General features: G+C 33.2%; 2 protein-coding genes across 4 annotated transcripts; one reads left to right on the top strand and one right to left on the bottom strand.

Moving 5' to 3' along the window:
• The first annotated feature begins 5,101 nt into the window (after positions 1 to 5,101).
• On the top strand, positions 5,102 to 8,774 carry LOC108326848 (uncharacterized). The gene is made up of 5 exons (XM_017560430.2): positions 5,102 to 6,114; positions 7,181 to 7,239; positions 7,391 to 7,519; positions 7,958 to 8,093; positions 8,335 to 8,774. The coding sequence occupies exons 1-5, from the start codon at positions 5,410 to 5,412 to the stop codon at positions 8,641 to 8,643; spliced, it is 1,338 nt and encodes a 445-aa protein (XP_017415919.1). The 5' UTR covers positions 5,102 to 5,409; the 3' UTR covers positions 8,644 to 8,774.
• Positions 8,775 to 9,120: 346 nt separating this feature from the next.
• On the bottom strand, positions 9,121 to 14,769 carry LOC108329180 (THO complex subunit 4D). 3 transcript variants are annotated; one of them, XM_052873658.1, is made up of 8 exons: positions 14,514 to 14,768; positions 13,482 to 13,793; positions 12,507 to 12,650; positions 12,342 to 12,410; positions 11,962 to 12,149; positions 11,686 to 11,748; positions 10,816 to 10,866; positions 9,121 to 9,606 (listed from the first exon to the last, which is right to left on the bottom strand). In XM_052873658.1, the coding sequence occupies exons 2-8, from the start codon at positions 13,734 to 13,736 to the stop codon at positions 9,423 to 9,425; spliced, it is 954 nt and encodes a 317-aa protein (XP_052729618.1). In that variant the 5' UTR covers positions 13,737 to 13,793; positions 14,514 to 14,768; the 3' UTR covers positions 9,121 to 9,422. The 3 variants fall into 3 exon arrangements, with proteins under 3 accessions (XP_052729618.1, XP_017418755.1, XP_052729619.1); XM_017563266.2 differs by lacking the exon at positions 11,686 to 11,748; XM_052873659.1 differs by lacking the exons at positions 9,121 to 9,606; positions 10,816 to 10,866 and adding an exon at positions 10,905 to 11,418 and having other exon boundaries at positions 14,514 to 14,769.
• Between the last annotated feature and the right edge of the window lie 9,368 nt (positions 14,770 to 24,137).

The following is a 24,137-nucleotide window of genomic DNA, read 5'->3' as shown; positions in this document are numbered from 1 at the left end:
TACATAGTTAATTAAATTACACTAGCTTGCCCTTATTTTCCTGTCTTGTCTGGTTGTCCTTTCGGTCGTCCTCGTCCTTGCAATGATCACCCTGTGGGTGTGAGCATAAGGAGTTGAAGTTTTTCTGGACCAGGCAATGACAGGAGAAGATGGTTCTTGCTAGGGTAAGACCGTTCGGTCTGGTGCTGGTTTTGTATTAGTAAAAGACCGTTTGGTTTAATACGTTGCTTGTATGACTGATCAGTCTGATCTTATGAGTTGTGTTAGTATATGTTTCTGTAAAGTTGTAAATTTATGATTATTTTAGGATAAGTGTAAATTAACTTTATTCTTCTTGTAAACTGTTTTATTTTATTATGAATGTAAGGACTCTTAAGTATACTTTAAAGCTATATTTTTGGAGATGTTAGATCTAGTCAACTCTTTTAATTTTGGCTCAAAAGTATTTTTGTTCACTTTTTACCATTTATTGCTCTTTTACTTTCAAACCCGTCCAATCCTCTTCGGATAACCTTCTTTGCACTCTTTTACCTATAAAGATTCAAACTAACCAAACTATTAAGATTACTGTATTCAATACCTTCATCACACCAGTTAAGTTTAATTATGATTTACTAGTTATTTTAATTTTATATATTAACTAATAATAATTTTCTCTAATTTTAATTTATACTTATTCTTATTCAAAATATATTTATAATTTATCATAATATCCAATCAATTTAATTTTATCTCATTAATTAACTTTATTATAAGATGTTCACTTTTCCCTTTATTATCCACCCTTTTATTTCTTAGATTCAACTCTTTTCTTTCTATTTTGTTTTCATTTTTTTGTCTTTCACGTTTCTACTCCCATATAAAGAAAGCATAAATAATATACTATCTAATTATAGTTAAACATACACCTTCTATTTTGCCATAAATATAATAATTTTTTAAAAAGGTAACAAAGTTTTGAAACAGTTTAAAATTGTGTGTATACATATACATCCTTAGATCTTAGACAGCAGGAAAGCAGAAAAAAAAAAGTACAAATCAAAAGCAGAGAATTCTCTTTTCCTGCGAATGCTTTTCTCAGAGATTGGAACTAAACCAGTGACTTGCTTTAGTATGTTTTTTTTTTCAGATATAATGTAATGGTGTATCCTTAATTCATTGTACACTGTATATTTTTCTCTGCCTGTAATTTTCTCCATTTGGAAATTTTCCATTAAAGCGTTAAAACAATCCAAGGTTTATTTATTTTTCTATTTTCAGAAAATTATTGTACTTTGTAACTATGAAAAGCAATATGACTCATGGGCGAAGGAAGAGATAGAACTTTTTTTAAATATGTGATCACTTAAATTTAAACAAAAATTTCGTTAAAATATTTAAGAAATTATACCTTTTAATTTTGTTTCTCCATTTTAAAACTTGGTTATGGGTTCTTTGTAAATTGTAACGGGCCATGTATTTATATGCTACTATTATTAGATTACAGAAACATTTCATTATATAAATATATACACGCATCTACAATTTAAAATATATGGTATATAAAATACATGTTTTACCAAAATTTATATTAATAACTTATTATATTTTAAAACTATAATCTCCTTTTATGTTGTTTTCTATATATTTATGAATACTCTACTATATTTGCAATAGTATTAATATGATCATAGTTGTTATTATATAAAGTATTTAGAGGAAAAGATAATAAACCATAACTGACATTTCTGTATATATAATGTTTCAAAAATTATAAATATATTTATCTTCCATAATATGAAAAGACAATAACATTCGTATTATTTATCATTTGTCTAATTTAAGATTTATAGTAAGAAATTTTTAGAATCTCTCATAATTTAATATCTTACTTTATTAATACTACAATGAATATAATAGTAATTTTGAACTACAAAAACACGTCAAAGTCATAAATGTCATAAATGTAAGTGGTGAAAAAAAAAATCCCTTTTATATTTCATTTCAGTCTACCATCATTTGCGTGGTAAAAAATAATTTCAAAATTATCTTCTATCACACACACAAGAATATTTATAAACTTATAAAATATGCACTCCAACACAACTTTAAACATGGAGTTATAAACTTATAAAATAATAATATACAGACATAAAACAACACCTATTAAGCATGGATAATGATATTTTGACAATATTTTTTTGACAATACATAGATGATGTTAAAATGTTATAAAAAAAATGTTGTCAAAATATCATTATTCATTAAGACATAATACACTAAAACACACTCTCCAACACGACTTTAAACATGAGGGACAACAGAGAGACCACATTGTAATGAACATAGAAAGACATGTCAACAGTGAGACAACCCTAATATTGACAACAAAAATCAACAAAGAATAAATTGAAACCCCAATACAACATTTACTCACCTTCGACGCAATTGACCTCGAATTACCTCGCAATTGACTTCAAACCACCTCACATTTCAATCAAGAAGTTTGAAAGATGACGACAAACACCTAAATCTCTTCACTGAACCTTAATTTCTTTCAATCAATCCCCAATTTCACTTAATCAATCCACAATTTGTATGATAGAACCCTAAATCCTATCAGAGAACCCTAATTTTGTACAATATAACTACAATGAAAACATCCCCAATTTGATTTGAATTAAATTTTAGGATTTTTGTAATATTTAAAATACAAAAATTCATTTTAGTATTCCTCCTAAAATTTCATCACTTTGTTATGTCATTTAAAAAAATCACATCAATGTATTTTTAATGCTAAACAATTTAACAACAAAGGTCTAATTGTGTTCACTAATAGACACATAATTGACAACAAAAAAACAAATGAATTATCCATTTGAGATGAAAACCAAAATAGAACCTCGAAAAGAATTTAACCTTTAAAATTTTGATAAACTAAACTTAATATAACTAGTTAATTCAATCTCCTCCATGCAAATAACATAAATATCTCTAAATGATTGGAGAAAATATCTTAATCTATTTTTTTTATAAGTTAATCTTGATATACTATTGTATCAATTAACTCTCCCGCATGTAAACAACATAAACATCTTAAAATTATTTATTGGAAAGGAAATTTTAATCTAACTAAACTTGTGATAAAAAAAAAGTAAAGAATTTCATTTTCTCTACATAAATAAAGAACAAATTATTTTTATAATATATGTTCTTAATTTTAAACATTAAAATATTTATTTATTTTTAATTATTTTAAATTACACTAATCTTTGCTTAAATTTCAAAATATATTTACTTTCTTTTATTTTTATTTTTTAAATTACAGTTACAGTTCTATTTTTTCAAAGGACATTCATACAATTTTTTAATTTATATTTAAAAACTATAAATTTTTTTACTTTCAAATTTTTTTATTCAGTTTTAGTTGATATAATATTTTTTAATAAATAATAGAAGTGAGTATAAACTTTATTAAAAGTATAATAAAGGAGAATGTTATTTCCAAAAAATACATGGAATGCTAATATCTTATAAAAAAAAGGGTTAGAGGAGATGGAGATATTGTTTTATAAAAGTGGAGTGAATTTCTATTTGCAAACTAGCATTATTTTAAGAAATGTAAATGCAAATTATTTTTATTTTAACATTAGTATACATATTGTTGATATATGTTTATATTTTTTTCAACATTATGTATTTAATTTGTCTAGAAATGAAATTATTGACCAAAATATATAATCTTTATCTTTTTGTCGTACACATAAACAGTTTTAAACACAATTAACCTTAATTTCTTTTGTTATTGATATAAAGACAAGCTTATATTCTTTATTTGAGAGAAAAATAGCAGTAAAGAAGTTTGTTTTCCTTTTCAAAGAAAAGATTTATCATTTTTCAATTTCTCTTCCGAACCAAAATTACCCGTTTGATGCTTAATTTTAACATAGTCACACAAATTAATAAAAATAAATAATTTAGTTAGTTTTTTAAAATTCTACTAATATAGTAAATTAGTTATCACTATTATAAATTTTAAAAATTTACTTTTACTATTTATTAAACAATACTTATATATAATCATATAAAAATTATAAAATATCTTAAAAATGAAAAATTAATAAAATAAATAAATATGCAACTGTATAGAAATTATGAAACGTCTTGTACCAATAATTTTCTTAAGAGGTGTCTCCTAATAAATATGGAGGAAGTTTTTCTTAAACTTGACGTAGTTTTTCATTTTTATCTTCTTTATCAAAATTAAACAAATTTGCACTTAATTTTCATTTATAAAAACACAAAAAAAAAAAGACTATATAAAGAATTAAAAAAAAAGAAGAAAGAAAGAAAACATATTGGTAAACAGAGGAGACTTTTCACGGATGCTGAGTGCAGAGTCCAAACCATGCATGCATTGAAAGAAAAGTAGTTGCACATTCATCACGTAATTAATAATTCAATTAAGTTTAATCATTTAAGAACACTCAAATACCATCACATCCTCAAATCACTCTCAAAACTTTGGTTAGTCACATCCTTTAACAAAACATTGTTTTTTCTTTCAAATAATTTATCACACAAAGGAAAATCTTTTAAATAAAATGAAAAGTTAGCCTCTTAAAAATAAAATCCAATGCTAATATTCAACCTCGAAGCTTATGCATTCACATATATTCTAACAAATATGACAGGAAAACAAAGCCAAAAATATCAATTATTACTCCAAGCAATACATTATGATTCTTCATCAATTATTTTAAAAAGTGCTAATAAAGTAAAATAGTTTACAAATAATCATGATCATGAACCCAACCTTCATGTCTGGATATATTAAAGAAACATATTATTTATATGGATTTTAAGGTTTTGAATGATTAGTTTTCAATATTTGATATGAAAATATCGATGATTCAATTATTTGTTTAATTTGTATACTTACATATTCATTATATTTTTTATTTTCCAGTTAGAATTTATTTCTTGTAGATGTAGTTTTAGTAATTCTTGTAGTCTTTATATCCAAAATAATAGAAATTAAAATTAAAATATGTTAACATCTGAATTTGAAATAATGGAAAGTTGGTATTTAAGGCTTAAATTGGACAATTTAAAAGAACCTTAAAGAGGAAAGTGACTATGGTAGAGAAAAAGAGAAGGTGTGAAAATGTCATAATCTCAGTCTCTTGTTCCTCTCTCTGCATCTATATGCTATGTTCTGTAGAGCCTCAAGCGAATCTTCCATTGTGCATACATGGAATAATCAAAGGTATTAGTGGGAGAAGTAAACCCCAATTAAGCTTCTTCTTCTTCTTTTCTCTCTGATACACCATCACACGCAAACTCTCACCTTTCAGCACCTACTCCAAAAGTCCCCAATTTTCAATCCTCTCGAGACACCCATTACATCAAACCCCCCTAGTCCCATCCATGTCGGCCTCATGCGGGGTGGTGGAGTGCGTCTTCGTGCTGGGCTGCGCTAGGTGGCTCTGGAAGCGCTGCACCTACGTTGGAAACTACGACAGCGCCACGTGGCCAGCCGCCACCGCTGACGAGTTTGACCCGGTGCCGCGTGTCTGCCGCCTCATCCTCGCCAACTACGACCCCGATCTCCGAAATCCCCAGTACTACAAGCCCGCCCCCGGTCACCGCCTGAACCCGGACTGGCTCGAGAAGCGCGTGACCTACGAGGACACGCTCGGACACGCGCCGCCCTACCTCATCTACCTCGACCACGAGCACAAGGAGATCGTGCTGGCGGTGCGTGGCCTCAACCTGGTCAATGAGAGTGACTACAAAGTCCTACTTGATAACCGGTTGGGGCAGCAGATGTTCGACGGTGGGTACGTACACCGTGGGCTGCTGAAGTCGGCGCAGTGGCTGCTGAATAGGGAGTCGGAGACACTGAAGCGATTGTGGTTGGAGAACGGTTCCGAATATGATATGGTGTTCACGGGACACTCTTTGGGTTCTGGGGTGGTGTCGTTGTTGACGATTTTGGTTGTGAACCATAGGGATGGTTTGGGTGGGATTCCTAAGGAGAAGATTCGGTGTTACGCGGTTGCTCCTGCCAGGTGTATGTCCCTCAATTTGGCTGTCAAGTATGCCAATGTCATTCATTCTGTTGTTTTGCAGGTTACAACTTCATACCTCCTCAATAATTTTTTTTGTTTGTGCGCTGCATTGTCACGTATTTGTTTAGACCAGTGTTGTTTTTAAGGGAAAATTTTTAACTTTTCGGTGGGATTTTACTCCCAGCGTTTGTAGTCTTATGACACTCGTTAGAAATTATATGTGTAGTGCCACCAGGTGTTATTGATTATAGTACCTATTTACCATTAGAGACATGATAATTCAACTAAAGAATAAGACTTCATTATTACTCAGTACTTATTGTCTTAGTTTTTCGTATTTTCAATCTCGTTTGGGTACTGAGAAGACGGTTTTTTTTTCTGATTTTTTACTTCTTAAAATTGTTTACAATAATATAAAAAATAATGAAAACAGTGTATGTTGATTTTACTTTTTCTTCATATATTTTCAGAATATTTTTGTAATTATTCATGTTTTCGTTTTAACGTATTCTGTAAGACTTTTTTCAGCCCGACCATGGTGTCGCTGTAGTTTGTTTATGTTTGAGTAAACTATCAGTTTTATCCTTCACGTGTTACCTTCTCCCTGAACGATCCTAATAGTAAAGTAAATTACCTGGGTAGTCCTATAAGTGTTAGAAATCATGTTTAATATTACTTTAAATATTAAAAAAATTCTTCAAAGTTTCTGAATTATGCTGACATACATCAGCTTATGGAGTAAACCGATGGATATATATTCAAGGGTTACTTTAAATATTGTATTACATCATGTACTGTTTGAAAGATAGTAGTAGTTTCTGGAGAGTAGTAGTTTTTAGAAAGTTGTGATTTATTGATTGAAATGATGTGTATAGGGCGATGTGTGAATAAAATTAAATTGCAAAAATATGTAAGGCAACATGTACCTAATGTATGACCTGTTAATAATACACAAGAGTGAAATAATTATTTCCCATCCCTTCGTTTTTTAAACGGAACAGTTAGAATTTTTTTTCTTTTTCCCCATCAAACTGCTTAGTGCTACTAATCTTGTGCATTTATTCAATTGTATGATGATGATTCTGGTTAACATCGTAAAAGTTGAAGTTTTTTATATTTTGGTGCAGGATGATTTCTTGCCAAGAACGCCCACTCCGTTGGAAGATATATTCAAATCTATATTCTGGTTGGTACAGCCCCTTCTGTAGTATGGACATGGCGCATTTGGATTTCAACTTTCAAGTTTGCCTTTGGTTTTTTGTTTTTATTTGTTTTATTATGGAGCATGGTGAAATATCACGATGATCTCTTAAACCAGGCCTTGATGATTTAAACAGTTTGCCCTGCTTATTGTTGTTGGTTTGCCTGAGAGACACTTTCATACCTGAGGGTAGAAAGCTTAGAGATCCAAGGAGACTTTATGCGCCTGGACGAATGTACCATATTGTTGAGAGAAAATTTTGCAGGTATTCAATCGCAAATTGTTCCCTTCATAGTAAGCTCCAATACCAGCATGAATATTGTGGGAATATTCATAATAATCTTTGTTTAATTTGCTTGGTCTGGTGCAAAAGTAAAATTATGTCTTCTCTAGTTGTGTTATTCTTGTGAACCATAAACAGGGGAATTTGATTTAAACAATCTAAAAATTCATCGCCATAGATTGTATTATTGTAATTGTTTTAATTGCTAGAAAGGTGAGCATGTAGAATAAGACCAAAGTGCTGACAGGACTTTGTTTAATATAGTTTGCTGGTAGCATGATTGATGTAGGCTGACAAACGAATAGTTCATTGAGTGTGACTGAGAAATCTTATTCATCGTCAAATCTTGTCCTGAATTACTGCTACATAGTAATATGTTTTTCCTGATAATGAAATTTATTATTGCTTTGGGGAACACAGATGTGGGAGATTTCCTCCTGAAGTGAGGACTGCTATTCCTGTTGATGGAAGATTTGAGCATATCGTCTTGTCGTGTAATGCAACATCAGATCATGGAATTATTTGGATTGAAAGGGAGGCCGAGAAAGCCTTGCAAGTAAGGAATTACCCACCAATTGATTCTCTGTTTTTTTTTTTCGAATGATGTTTTGTAATTCGAACTAGGAAAAAGACTCGGAATAGAAAACTTGGTTCTGTTGTGTGTGTTATTTCAAGTTTTCGGGTTTATGTTTATGTTATCAGTAATGATGTGATCAATGTATCAAAGTTGTGTTGAAAATTTGTCGTTGTTTTGTGCACGTAACGAAATTGTGACTGTTTTGGGTATTCTGTTTTAGTTGATGAAGGGGAAGAGCTCTGAAACTGTGACAGAGCCTCCAACGGTACAAAAGTTCGAGAGGTTGAAGACCATAGAGAAAGAACATAGAGATGCTTTGGAAAGGGCTGTTAGCTTAAACGTGCCTCATGCAGTGGACTCTGCAGAGGAAGAAACGGCGGAGAAGAATGAAGGTGAAGAAGCATCGGATAGTGGAAACAATAACGTGTCAAGTACCCAATCAAAATCCAGTGATAGAAGATCAAACTGGGATGAGGTTGTTGAAAAACTCCTAAAGAAGAGTAAAACGGTAGAACTAAATCATGAATGAAAAACATTCATTCATATATCTGCATTTTTTCTTATTTTTAAACATTCTTCATTTTGTTTATTCATCATGTAAAAAGATGGATTACAGCTTCATAAGTTGAGGACTGCTATTGCAAATGAGTTGGTTGATTGTATTATTTTGAAGTGGTAAGCAATAATACCCTGTCAGTGCTGTGAACATTCAAGCATAAACTAGAATATATCTTATTCTTTCCAAGGATCAATTAAATAATTATTCACCATTCAAATAAATAATTTAATTAATAGTTTTCAACTTCAAAATTCATTTTCGACAATGATGAAACGCTTAAAAACAACGAAAATTTTACCAATACTGCCTCTAACTCAGGTTAAATTAAATAATTAATTTTTTGACAAGTTTTTATTAAATTGAAGTTAAGACATTCATTATGATCTACTTTTTCTTCAGGTCAAATATACACGGGCACAACTGCTAACTTTTACGATATGCACTGTATTGTCTCAAGCTCATTATCACTATTCTCGTCAACTAGAAAGAAATAACATTCAAACAGTGAACATTTGAAATTTTCAGTTACAATAATATAAAAACAAAACGCAAATAAAACTAAAATCTATAACTGAAATTGAAAATCCCTAGGTCGATCATTCGGCCTCTCTAACAAGACTTAAAATAAGGTGAAATCAGATGGCATGTTTAAAAGCACCGAGCAGCAAGAGATTTAAAGTAACACCAACGAAACGAACTTTTGTACAGGGAACCAAATCTTAACACAAAATAAGCTGAGGCTTCCGAGTTCAAGAGATGTTCATGGCCTCAGCGTGATAGGTCTCCAGTTCTTTGTCAAGTTCTGCTGCTGACTTCTCAACGGCGTCTTTTCTACCACGGCCTCGACCTCCACCTCGACCGTTGCCACGACCACGACCTCCACCACCTCTACCCCGACCATTGCCACTCCTTGTGCCACCACGACGTCCCCAACTGTGAAAAAAATTAAATATGAACAAAAGTCCTGGATACAACAATGAAAGGAAAGGAAAGAACGGTACAATAACGGCATAAAGGATTACTGTACCATAACAGAGGTACAATAGATGAAATTACTGTACCGGTACCTTGCAGGTCAATAGCATACAGGAAGCAAAACCTAACCAATACCAGTGCCTACTACTCAACATCGCACCATAAAAAATAAAAAGGATTACACTATTGCATCGTCCCCATGTTCAAACCAAACCAACCTTAACATGTTATATCGAAAACAAATCATCAATCAACATCTCCAAAAGTACAAGGTTGGACACCAATTTAATGCAACAGCATTTCCTAACTTCTGATAATAGCCTGAACAGATGAAAGGACATCCCATGCTATTAAAGGAAACTATCACTATATCTGCCAATGCCAAATGAAATTTTTCTCAACGGGGCAGACACTGTAGATAAATTTGCCCAATTCGATCAAACCATGCATATACCAGGTGGATTCTAGATCATTTATCTAGTATAATAATTTATTTTGTACCTGTTATTTTACATTTTTCGTACCATTAAAAACAATTATGGTTTGTGATTTCTCATACGGAAAATAGCAACAAAATTTCAAATCATGTGTCGGAATGCACAACCGCGCTACCAAATTTCCTTTCCTCCCGAAAAAAACTGTATTTTCATTCCACCAAAAACATTACATCGCAAATGATTATCACATGTACATCTATTGCTTATCAACAGCTTAATATTTAAATCAATCTTATTCATAGTCAAAAAGGATTAAAAACATTATTTATGAAATCTTCTAAAAAACACAGTATAAAGAAAACGAGGAAAAAGATGCATGAAGCATCAAATGAACTATTTGTAAATCGAAGATAGGAAGGGCTCTATCCAAACCATACCTGAACTAAAGAACGCAGCAAAATACCTTAAACATAAGACAAAACATAAATGACCAAAATATTCATACTACTATGCTATCTTGCGCTAGGGAATATATAAAAACACTTCTGACAAAAGTCCAATATACAAATTTCAGTATAAGACAAAACATAAATGAGCAAAATATTCATACTACTATGTTAACTTGCGCTAGGGAACATATAAACACTGTTGACAAAAGTCCAATATACAAATTTCAGTAAAACAATAATCGTTAAGAGATTATGCCAAAGAAAACAATTAAAAGGCTTACCCAGCACCACGATTAGGAATAGCACGACCTCCAGCTGGTCCACCTCTAGGCCTGCAAGACAGTCAGAAGTCCAAACATCAGCAAACAGTGAAGCAGCAAATGCTGTTTCCAGAAAGACTTCAGGGATTTTAGCAGAAACTTAAAACTGGTAAATATCCATTAGTAGTCAGTCCAGTGTATTATCGACAATAGAGTTGGTCAGTTACATTATATGGTCGACTGAGATAGTAGAAGTAAAGCAAATGCCGGTAAAGGGAAGGTTGATAGAAAAATCATCTTATCATTTGAGAAAAGGTTAGACGATTCAGGAGTAGGGAGCTCTGCACCAATATCAAAATGCAAGGAAATCACTCATTTTCTATTCTATGTCCTAACTCTAGTACAGAACAGCTACCAGATTGGCACAGCAATTTCTTTCTGCCATTGAACAATTTCAATCAACTGGTAGCAATTTCTTTCTGCCATTGAAACCATGGGTTTATCTTGGTGGTTGATCCATAGAACAATATTTTAGGCCGCTGGAATATTTTAGGAAGAACAGAGGCAGGCTCTAAGATTCTCATTTCGTGGCTGACATGAAAATAGTAAACCAAGCACATTCTCCTGAACATGTACGAACGTTCTTGTCAAAACATTCCAACCAATGCATGGATATATGAAATGTGCCAAAAACATGAAAAAAGACGGAGAACAGAACAAGAGCTCATAGGCTAGAAAAACAAACTAAAGAAAGCTACTGGAAATGAGAGTAACTCGAATTTTAGACAAAGAACCAGATAACAAAAATGAGTAGTATAGATGCCTGTCAAGGAGGGACTTAGTTTCATTGGACAGGATAAGATAGTAGAAGAAATAAGGCATGGTGCCTACAAAAATAGGGGTAGTAAGATGCGTCTTGGTTGTCTATCAAATCTGCACCCAAAAACGACAACACTGAAGAACAAAAAAGTCAGTTGTTGCATGTTTTGATCGTGCAGAAGAATTGACACCATATTTTCAGAATTCGAAATAAAAATGCACTATTTGTAAGACAAACAGAATAATGCTTCAATACTTCATAAGATAAAATAAAGTTAACTGAAGGATCCCAATATTAAAAGAAAAGAAAACTAAAATAAAGTTCAAAATGCTACCAAGGCAACTTACGTCATTACAACAGTCCTCTTCCTACGTCCATTCACCCCAGTGACATTCACCCGAGCACTTACGGGCAATTCTGCATTGGAACCAACAATCTCAATCTTCATGGGCTTTCCATCCAGAAGCACATTATTATATCGTTTAAGAGCAGCAAATGCATCACTTCTTCTAGTATAAACAACTTCAGCCGAACCCTGTTACACAGTTAAAGATATCAGATAGAATGCTAAGCACAATATTTTCTAGAACTTAAAGTAAAATGGGGAAAAATTCTAATTATACTTTTGGTTATTGCAAGTAACTCCCTCTTAAGAAAAACAAAATCACCAACTTTTAAGCTAAAATATAATGGCAACTGAATTTACAAGACAAAACCCAATACTTACACTTGGATGTCCATTTTTGTCATAATGAACAGCATAACGCTTCAACTCTCCAAGCTCAGAGAAAAGTTCCTGAGTTGCAAATCAAGTTTCAAGAGAACTTCCACACAGATTGGGTAGAAACAGCGACTAAGAAAGAATCATATGACGATACAGCATAGTATGTACCCTTATGTCTTCATTGGTTACTCCATGATCCAAGTTGGAAACATATAACTTGGTGCCAACTTCTACTCCTTGAATTCCTGCAGCTCTTAAGCTATCTTCAAACAAATCATGCTGCCATGGAAATGGCCTAGTTCTGCGAATAGACTGGCCAAAGAACAGAACAGTTCCCAAAGTGGCAAAAGAACACATCAGATTATGACCAGAAAAAATCACTATTCTTCAAGATTAGTCAGAGCAGGAAAATCTCCATAAAAAAACAAAACACGCTATTAACGAAGTTGATCTGACCATGGTAATATATATTCAAGAGAACTCGTACTCAAACATCAATGTTTAGGTGAAAGATGGTAAATGGGAGTAAGAATTCAACCCACTGCATATAAACCGGTGCTATGCTACTAGTGGGAGCTCCAGTTCTGGTTCTAAGCGAAAAAGCTCCTTTGCAAAATACCATGATTTAGGGAAGTATACTGAATTCTTGCACTGTAGAACCGAACTTAGCAAGAGGATCCAATAAAACACCAGTCCACACAAAACCAGCCAAACACTTAAAGTCATCTCGTGTAAAATGAAATGGATTAGCATGGTTTAGAGAATTTAACCCCACTTATAGTTATATGATTTTTGTGCTAGTTGTAAGAGCACCATTTTGAAATTCACCTAATGAAGCCCCTTCACATAATATGCCAGGAATCACCAAAGAACTCCTGCACACATCAGAGATCTGTAGCAAAGCCCCCCAAAACAAAAGCAAAACTCTTATGTTCATACTAATTGTGACATTATGGAACTATGACAAAGGCATTGATGATGCAAAATGATCGAGCATGAGCTTCTCCATGGAACAACTACTAAAGAAGCGGAATTCCACTTGCTTTTGAGTTTCTATAATGCTGAACGTCTCATAATTGGGTATTTTTTTAGCATATCAGATTCTCAAGCACATGTATAAGCATCCACGATTTTTGAGCTTGCCTTGGCAATAGCATATGATGATGGCCGAGTGTTAACCATAAGAGGACCTCTACGAACAGCACCAGATGTTCTTCCACCATTACCAGCACCAGTCATTCTTCTACCATTAACAGCACCGGCCATTCTTCCACCATTAAGAGACCCGCTTAGCCCACGGCCAGACTGGGCTCTGCCACGTCCTCCTCTACCTCTACCTCCTCTGTTACTTCTGTTCTTTATTCTATCATCAAGTGACATATCCAAGGAAGAAGCCATTATACGAAAACTTAACACAGGTGAAGCACTTCACAAAATTTCAATAATGATATAGCCCTGCAAAGACAAAGAAATAAGTTATACTTACACAACCCAAACCTAATAAAATTGAACAACGCAGATATTACACAATAACTAATATCCGGGCTAAGAGGATGGATGTTATAACTCATAAAGCAAAACTTTGGTTGATTCTCTACTAGTGAGCTTTTGGGGGAGGCTAGTTAAAAGAATCGTCTCCGACCACATATTCAACCCAATGCAACTAATTGTTGCTTCAACCTTTTCAGTTTTTCAACGAGATTTTAAAGGCTGCAATCGAGTCCGGAAGCTATCCAAACATAATATATAATGTGCCCAAAACTATATTTTTATTAGTATAATAATTAAACAGCCAACGTCCAGAACTGAATAACCAATCCCAACTAAGTACACCAAAATAATTAAAGATTTGAAAACCACAATCTCTCAGCGAACAGATCCTAGTGAAATTCCTGATATTTGTATAGACGCGTTGCAATCAATGGTAAACTCCAACAATTGTCTCCTTCAACAAAATATCTTCTTAGTATGAATCCGACCCCAAATTTAAAACCAAAGATTTTCAGGGAAGCTTGCCCTTAAAAACGTGCGAAAAACGAAAAACTGGAAAGATCTAGGCAGAGAAAAACACTGTCTATCATAATTAACACAGCCATTTAAACGCAAAAACAACCACACAAAACAAAAGACATCTAATTAGAAAAAAATAATTGGGCAAAAAAAAAATAGAATCACCTGCAGATGTTAACAGAAACGCGGTTGGAAAATTGTGAAGCGAGAATCAGAAGAAAGAGGGAGAGAGTGCTATTGAGAGTTTTGGGGGTACGAAGGATCGATAAATAATATAAACGGGGGCGAAGATTAGGGTTTCGAAGAAAAAGGAGAGGAAAGATCCACGCATGTGTGGGTGAAAATGGGGTTTTAGGGTTTCAGCAGCGTAAGAGAGGTGTTGGGTTTAGAGCTAGCTTAGCTTCTCCGAAAGAAACGTCCGTTTGGGTCATTTTAAAATGCTCTCGGGGGCTTTTTAGTCTTTTGACCTTCCTTCGCTCCGTGTCCTACGATAAAGCAGAACAAACACAGGTCAGAAAAATTCCCACTCAAATTTACGCAAATAAATTCTTAATATTGGAATTAATATATATCAAATCATAATGATAACCAAATTTATCACGATCATAATAATTTATAGAATTCATTCTAGTTATTACTACTATATTTATTAAATAACGACAATAATTTATTATGAAGATCCTAATTATTCTCCCATCATATTATTTTTATTTAGAGTTGTCAAAATGAATAACTCGATCCGGTCCGGTCTATCACGGGTTGGTCACTTAGTAAGTCAATCCAACCTGACTCATTTATTAACGAGTCAGAAAAATCTGAACTCGGCTCGACCTACCACGGATTGGTAGGTAAACGGGTTGGTTGCCCATTTAATTACAATTTTTTTTAAATAAAAAAAATTACAAATTTTTATATTGAAATTTAAACAAATTTCACTCCCAATAAATTATGTTAAACTGAAGACAATTCAAAATAATAATAAAAAGTACAATATAATCCAAATGTCACCCAAAAACAAACACAAAAAACATATAAATAAGTTTCTTATATTCATCATTTTTGTGTTCTTTATCCATTTACAATATTAGAATCTTGAATAGATAAATCTACAATATTTTCTCTTGAATCATCTTTTTCTTTATCTCCATCTACAATTCAATAAAAAAAATGTTAACTAATAATATTGAAACACAAATTAGAAAATAATTAAATAAATTTCGTAGTACTAATAATAATTTTACCTATTAATTCAAAACGCTGTAACCAATTTTGAGTTAAAATGAGTGTTTCAACATTCTCTGGAATAATGGAGGAACGATATTTGGTTAACACACGAGAACCAGACTAAAGGCAAACTCAATAGCAACTGTTGTGATTGGAATGCTAAGAATGTCACAAGCCATCTTAGATAACTCAATACATCCAACTTATCAAAAATAATAAAATAATAAATTAAAAAAATAAAATTAGGTAGGTGAGTTGGTGGATCAACCTGATCCATCACGAGTTCAACCCGCATGAGCCGGGTTTAAATCTGACCCACATAAAAAAATTCAATTTTTTCAAACCCAACCCGACCCGAACCCGTGGTGAGCCGGGTTAACCCGCGGACTGTAACCCATTTTGACGGCTCTACTTTTATTTTTATTTGAATATTCCTTATATCGATTATTTATCGTAGGATACTGTTTCACTATAAAAATTTTAATTAAAGGGTATTTTTATTAGTAAGTTACAATGATTAATACAAAAAGAACAATGAATTGTCATAAAAAAAATTTATGATTGATTGAAATTTTGTGTCGTTGTTTCTAATTTGACAATGATACTTTTTGAACGACATGTCCTAAACAATTGTTGGGCTTTTTATTGTTTAAAACATTTTCTTTAAGTATTTTTTATATTTTATTTTATATTTACTGTTAAATGGAATAATGTTGATGTTTGGTTTGAGATATAAGATCGTCCTTAAAATCTGTTCACAAGAATAATTGATTTAAGGTATGTGCGGCAAAACTATTTTATAAGTTAACTCTAGTCTTATAAATTAGTATCTAATTGATAATTTAGTTTTTAGCATTCAAAAAGTGTATTTGATAAGTCATGTTTTTAGTTTTAAATTTAGTCTATAACCTATACATGTTGATAAATTTAGTTTATTGGATTAAAAGTGTTTATCATATTTAGTAGAGGATGGGCAAAAATAACTTATTGTACTATAGTTAACTATACTATATTATACTTAAAAAAACTGATCAACTTTTACTAAAACTTCAGTATACTGTTTTATAGTTTAGTTTTTAAAAACTGAACTTATAACACTTTCGTTTCATTTAACACATGAAAATTGTATCTACTCTTTTTTGTTCTTTAGTTACTTGTCCGTCTTGTTAAGAAAACGTTATTTAATAATAAAATATAATAAAAGAAACCGTTCAAATAAAAATTTAATAATGAATTTTTTAAGACAAAATTTTTTTATCACAATTTTTTATATTTTTTTATCAATGAACATATATTACTTTTTAAATAATATTATTTTAAGTAATAAAAGTAAAATATATTTTTTAAAACTTAATTTTATTAAATGATTAAGTAATAGAAATCATAAAAGAAAAAAAAGACTATATAAAAAAAATAATACTTTAAATATATTATATTATTTAACATATTGTTAAATATGTTAAAATATGTTAAAAAAAATTTAATGATATTAAAATGTGTAAGCGCACACACTAAAGTAACTATTTATTTTAAAAATCAACTTACTCTAAAATAAATATCAATATTATTATTTTTAAATGACAGTATTTTACAGACTAAAACTAAAATATATTTTTTAACGTTAAATTTTATTAAATGACTATATAATAAAATATCATAAAAAAAATAGTAATATAACAAAAATAATTAATATTATAAAAATATCAAATGACAAAAAAATTAACAAACATTTATTAAGAGTAATTTTCTACTATCATATTTTATTATATTATAATAATTAATAAATATTAGTTTAATTTTTACATAATAAAATATAAATAATAAATAATTGACAAATAAAACAATTTTACGAGGCAACAAAATAAATATAAATAAAAAATTATTATAAAATAAAATAAGTAGATAAAAAGATAAAATAAATTATATACACATTTAAAACAAAAAAATAAATAAATAATTAAAAAAATAAATATAAAAGTAAAATAATATTCATGACAAAATAAATATAAATAAAAAAATAAAAATAAATTAATTAATTAATTAATTAATTAAAAACATATAAATAAAATAGAAAATAATAATATCAAATAATTAAAAAATTAATTTGTAAGGCACCTATAAATAAAATAAAATAAATATTAAAATAAATTTCAATTAAAAAAAACATGTATTGTTATACAATTCAGTTTAAAAACTAGTACAATTCAGTTTAAAATTAGTACAATTCAGTTTAAAATTAGTATAGTTAGTAGTTCAGTTTAGTTTATATTGTAGTTTAGTACAATTTAGTATAGTTCAGTTCAGTCCAGTTTGATAAAACAAAAAACAGTTTAGTTGAGTTTGTCTAAACTGTTTTAGTTCAGTTTAGACAAATTAGTTTTTAGTTCACTACATGGCAGTTTAGTTCTATTTGTCTACCCCTAAATGTCACAAAGAAAAATAACTATATGTTTCATTGTATAAATAATCTCGTGTTTTTCTTAAATAATTTAAATAATAAAAGTGCATGATGTAGATATAATTTTATAATTAAAAGGAACTAAACTTTTATTGAACTATTTAATGTTTTTATTTGTTTTAACATATATAAGTTGTTTTATTTAAAGTAGTTGATTTAATAAGTATCAATTTAATTTAATTTTTATTTACTTGCATGATTTAAATGTTTTAGTTTGGATTGCGTAAAAAGAATTTTAAAAAATTACACGACAGATAAAAAAAGGTACAATATTTAAAAAAATATTCAATATCTTAAATGTTGAACCATTCTTCACGATCTTATCACAAATACTAAAGATAATGTATTAAAATAAAGGAATAATAATGAAATAAATAATTACAGTGAAAGTTAAATAAACACGAACACTAAAAATAATGTACTGAAATAAATATATAACAGTAAAAAATAAGTAAGTAAGCTAAAAGTTAACTGAAGTAACTTATAAATTATATTTTTGAAATTGAATTTTGATATATCTTATAAACGATTTGTGTGATTATCAATTTAATTTATGGGGTCAAATAAAAAAGGTTTAAACCCTCTTTTGGTCTTCATATTTGAATGTGAATTTCAAGTGGTCATCTTTTTTAAACTGCTAAAATTGCGTTCATATACTTATAAAATTGAGTCAATTTTGTCCTCTCCGTTAAGAGATGTTGAGCTGTATTTTTTTTAAAATGGTATGTTTTATCTTTATTTGTCTCCGACACTAATTTCTTCTTCTTCTCAATTCTTTCTTCTGAGTTCAATCTTTATTTCTCACAATCAAATTTTCCACTATGACTCCAACCCCATATTCCAAACAAAACTACCCCACCCAGATGAAGACTCCACAATCCAAGCACCGTCTCAATTTCCATGGCCCCAAATCAGCACTGCAAATGCACCCTTTTTCCAACCCAAATTGTGCTGCAAACAAAGAATCCCCAAATTTTGCTGCAAACAAGGAACCCCCTTTTCCCTCGTTGAAAGTCACTAATGGAGTTCACTAATGGATTTTATTTTGCTTCTGCTATTGTTCAGGTCGTTGGGTGAAGATGAAGCGAGGTTGAACACACCCATTGTGATTTCGTTTAACGAAGGTAGAAGAGAGGTTTCGGCTGTGCAGAATATAACCAACAAACAGATCACATCTTATTGTTTGGATGTGGATTACTCTGGATTTTACGAATTCTTCATCCTGGTGAAAGTATTTATATTCTTGAACTTAATATGGAATGATCGAATACACAATGGAAGGAGGTGCAAGAAAAAAGGTAATCTTTTTTTCTTGTTGGATCAAAAGAAGATGGTGGATCCGACGAGGTTGACAGTGGAAGGTTGTGGCTTAACGGTGTTGATGGTTGTAACATCCCAAAAAAAAATCACCCTAAAACAAATAAATTTTTCAAAAAACTTAAATGTTGTAATAATACATAACATTACTGAATCAAACGATAAAACAACGAACTTATATTACATCGGATACTGTTTACACGAACATTAAGATTGATCACTTAAGCTAGAAACTGAGCATCAAACGCTATTATACCGAATACCATTAGGTCGAATACCAAAAGATCAAACGCTAATTAAGATCAAGTACATAGACTTCACGTTAAGACAGTGTACTCTACTAAAACAATTACTATTATTTCGAACACTATTCGAACGATTGCTCAAAGATCAAATCTCGCACACCACAGATTAAGTACCATTCGGACGAACACTTAATTGATCACTTTACTGAATTTAATTCTATCTGAGAGTAACCTCATCGAGACCGGATGTTCCCTACGTACAACCACTAACTATTAATGATCTTTACCCGAGACAGGCATCATCCGACCCGAGCACTACCTATGAATGATCATTTCCTGAATCATGTATCATCACGACTAATCACTATTTATCAATCGATCGATACTTCAACGACTATCAAAGCCGGTCACTCCCTATAAATGATTACAACCTCAAAGCAACATCACCAATAAAGATCATTCCCTGAGAACCATCGCTACTAGACAGAACACTATAATAAGGAACGCTTGAGTCTGGGTTAAACGCCTAGAGTACTCTGTTGAACACCTCAGTATTGACTGAACGTAATCAAACTAAACCTTAGGTTACCAAATTAAGATCGGACGCTAGCTACCTCAGATCCACTAACATCAAGATCAACTGTTATCTAATAACGCTCGCTACCTGAAATTAATTAACACCAAGACCGAACGTCACTAATAAGAACGCTCATTACTACCTATAGACTCAACAAGTTTTACTCCCCGTCTCTTTCGCAGAAGTACTCCAAATCCAACTTTATCTACACTACCATCTCTCTCGTATCCGTACGACCATCACGGTTAGAAACCACAGCCACAACATGCAAGATGAATAACCAGAATTATCACACTATAAACCCACTACAAATACTATAACAATTCCCATGATAAATCGACTCACATGACACTGCACACTAGTCTTTCATAAACTGATGTCGTTTACTTGTAATTCGTCGTCATAACCTGCTCTCAATAACAGGCGACCCGATGTAACGTCCCGATTATATAATAACCAATATTATATAATAAAGACGTTAACATCCAAATATAGAGAACAGTCGGAATATGACGTGTAATTAAATGTAATAAATTACAGTCATCCAAATAAAAGAAACTGAAAATTCAAACTTGAACATTTGAAAGGATTGAACAATACAAGTGTTCAATCAATAAATTCTAAGAAGACTATCCTGCGACATCGGTAACCTCCAGCTCTTGCTCCAAGGGAAACTCCGCGACAACATCTGCTCCCATCCAAGTGGATGATCATCGCCAAAGAAACATACCCAGACAGTACATAACAAAAACAAGGCAAGGGTGAGCTAGATGTAAAAACATGTTGTACAGATAGAACAGTTAAATTCAATGTTATCATACTTAGATTCGTACAAAAGAACAATTAGAGCATATTCATTAAACCATAATTCCACCCACTCATACAACATGCAAAAGTCATCCAAACATGGTAAACCAACATATTTGTAAAATACTATTTGGAAGACCACTATTCACTTAACCCATTCTAGAACGAAAGTCACTGGACAAACGCTCACTGCTGAGCAGTCTGGACGAACGCTGCCGAACGCGGACGAGCGCACAGTTGGACGAACGCGCAAAGATTAAACCTCCTGACCGAACGTTACACTCACCAGGACGAACGCTCAACAATTCGGACGACCGCTCAACCATTCGGACGAACGCTCAACCATTCATTTAAGGACGGACGCCCATACTGGTTACTTAAGGACGAACACTATACTAATCCGAAAGGACGAACGCTACACTTTGGACGAACGCTCCATGCTGATCATTTTGGACGAACACTCGGTTTGGACGAATGGACGAGCGCTCACAGATGAAATCAAGGACGAACGCTCTCTGGACGAACGCTCAAACTGGACGAACGATCACTGGGAAGGACGAACGCTCACGGGGAAGAACGATCGCTCACTGTCGAACGCTCACTGACCGTCCAGAACGAACGTACAACGTCTCCGGGAAGGTGCAGAAGTGCCTACACTCATGGTTTTTCCAATGGTGACCCCTGTTCATCTAACTGAGTACCTGTGTTGGACTTTCTGTACAAATTGGCTAATTCTCTCGGGTAATCGTTTACAGGGGTGTTGTAAACGATTACCAGACACCACTCTCAGTCATCTTATTTTCATTCCATAAAAACGAACGTTCAACGTCTGGACGAACGTTCTTAGGCATTTGGACGAACGTCCAATGTGGCTCTAAACGGACGAACGTCATTTTACAAAAAGGCCGAACGCTCAGAATCGAAAACAACACTCGTTTGGACGAGCGCTCAAAGGAAGGACGAACGCTACGGGACGAACGCTAAGACGAGACGAACGCTAAGCCGAACCCTTGGACGAACACTAATCCGAACACTTTGGACGAACGCGCTGAACCGAGGACGAACGTATAAATAATTCTAACGCATGAACGAACACTACACTCTTATGCACGAACTCTCACTCAACAACGTGGACGAACGTCGCCGTTTCGGACGAACGCTCATCAAAATACATATAAAAATCGAACGTTCAGAAAATATCGAACGTTCACAAGGTCAAGCTGGACGAGCGTCCTCAAAAACTAGACGAACGCTCAGATAATTTGGCGGGACGAACGTTCAATTCGTCAAGTTGGACGAACGTTCAATTTGAGACCAAATTGGACGAACGCGATTCTGCAGATTATGCAGAATCACAGGTTTTTCCAGAAAACGCAGAAACCCATTTTCACTCCCAAAATTCTCAGATTTGCACCAAACATAGTATAATTCAACAATCAAAACGCAAAATATCTAGCTCCCCTTACCTCTTGAAGACATCCTAGCAATCTTGATCCTAGAAATACAAGCGTCTGGATCTCCTTCCAACTCCAAAGTTCTTCACTTCTTCTCTCCCAGCAACTTTCAAACTCTCTTCCTTCATCTCGGCTTTTCCTCCTTCCAACCTCTCTTCTTGCTCATTCCTTTATGTTCCTTCCTTATGAAGCAAGCAGCAGCTGCCACACCCAAGCTCAGACTGTCACGGCTGTAAGGAGAAGTTGATCATCACCTTGCTCACGGTTCACGCAAGGTGCAGCCAGCAAAGAGGAGAAGCGTTCCATGCACAACAGCGTCCAGCATGCTTCCAGGTGGTGAGACTCTTAAGCCTGCTGCCCATATAAAATTTCTCCCCCACCTCTTCAACAGTTGTCCCGTGAAGCTCTTCAACTTGTCCCGTGAAGCTCTTCAACTTGTCCCGTGAAGCTCTTCAACTTGTCCCGTGAAGCTCTTCAACTTGTCCCGTGAAGCTCTTCAACTTGTCCCGTGAAGCTCTTCCCTACCATGCCAAACATCAAAGGATGCTCCCACCACTTCACATGCTCAGCTGCCCACATGGGGCCCACCTCCACCAAATTTTCTTTTCTAATATACGGTCCTTACATTCTCCCCAACAACAACAATTTTCGTCCTCGAAAATTAAGCTTACCAAAACAAGTTGAGATATGTCTCTCTCATCTTGTCCTCTAACTCTTGGGTAGAGTTCCCATCCCACTACTCATATAACAAACTTATCCGGGCAGTTCCCACCGCTCAAAGAGCTTATCAGAGCAACTCCCACCACTACTCTAGTGAGCTTATCAGGGCAGTTCCCACTGCTCAAAGAGCTTATCAGGGCAACTCCCACCACTCAAAAGTTTATCAGGGCAACTCCCACTACTCATCTAGTGAGCTTATCAGGGCAGTTCCCACTGCTCAAAGAGCTTATCAGAGCAACTCCCACCACTACTCTAGTGAGCTTATCAGGGCAGTTCCCACTGCTCAAAGAGCTTATCAGGGCAACTCCCACCACTCAAAAGTTTATCAGGGCAACTCCCACCACTCATCTAGTGAGCTTATCAGGGCAGTTCCCACCGCTCAGCCAAGGTGACAATTCTATGCCAACATACATATCACATCTCACACCAAAATCAGGTCATTTTTCACTTACTCACATAGCAAGAGATCTTCTCTAATTGAATGTCTCATACTCTCACAATGTGGCAAAAATCGCAAGCTACAAAAATCTTTTTTTTTTTTTTTTTTTTTAACCGATACTATTGAAGACTCCGGTATGCATGACCGGAACTGTGGACACAGTGAGGTTCCTTGGCTATAAAACGAGGTGCTAGCCGCGTTGGGCGACATTTCGAAACGTTGAGATCTGAGAGCATCTGAGAGAGAGATCTGAGCACTGAGAGCTTTGAGTGTGAAAACTTTGCGAGATCTGAACGACTGAGCGTGGTAGATCGGAGAGCCTTCCGGCAAGCTTCAAATCTGCAAGTTCCAAGGCTTTGCCCCGCCTCGAGTAAGTATTTCTTTTCTCTTATTTCTTTCTTTCCTTTACCCAGCTTCTCCTTCTCCTTTACTTCTTACTTCTTTTCTTTCCTTTCTTCTTTCTGCTTCCTTTCATGTACTTTCCTTTTTCTTTTTGTTTTCTGAGCTTTTATTACTCGCACTTACATTCTGCTTTCTTCTTTACTTTC

This window comes from Vigna angularis, chromosome 2, assembly GCF_016808095.1.
Source record: "Vigna angularis cultivar LongXiaoDou No.4 chromosome 2, ASM1680809v1, whole genome shotgun sequence".
Taxonomy (NCBI): Eukaryota; Viridiplantae; Streptophyta; class Magnoliopsida; order Fabales; family Fabaceae; genus Vigna; species Vigna angularis.
Note: the sequence above shows the minus strand (reverse complement) of the source record. Positions and strands in the feature narration are given on the sequence as shown.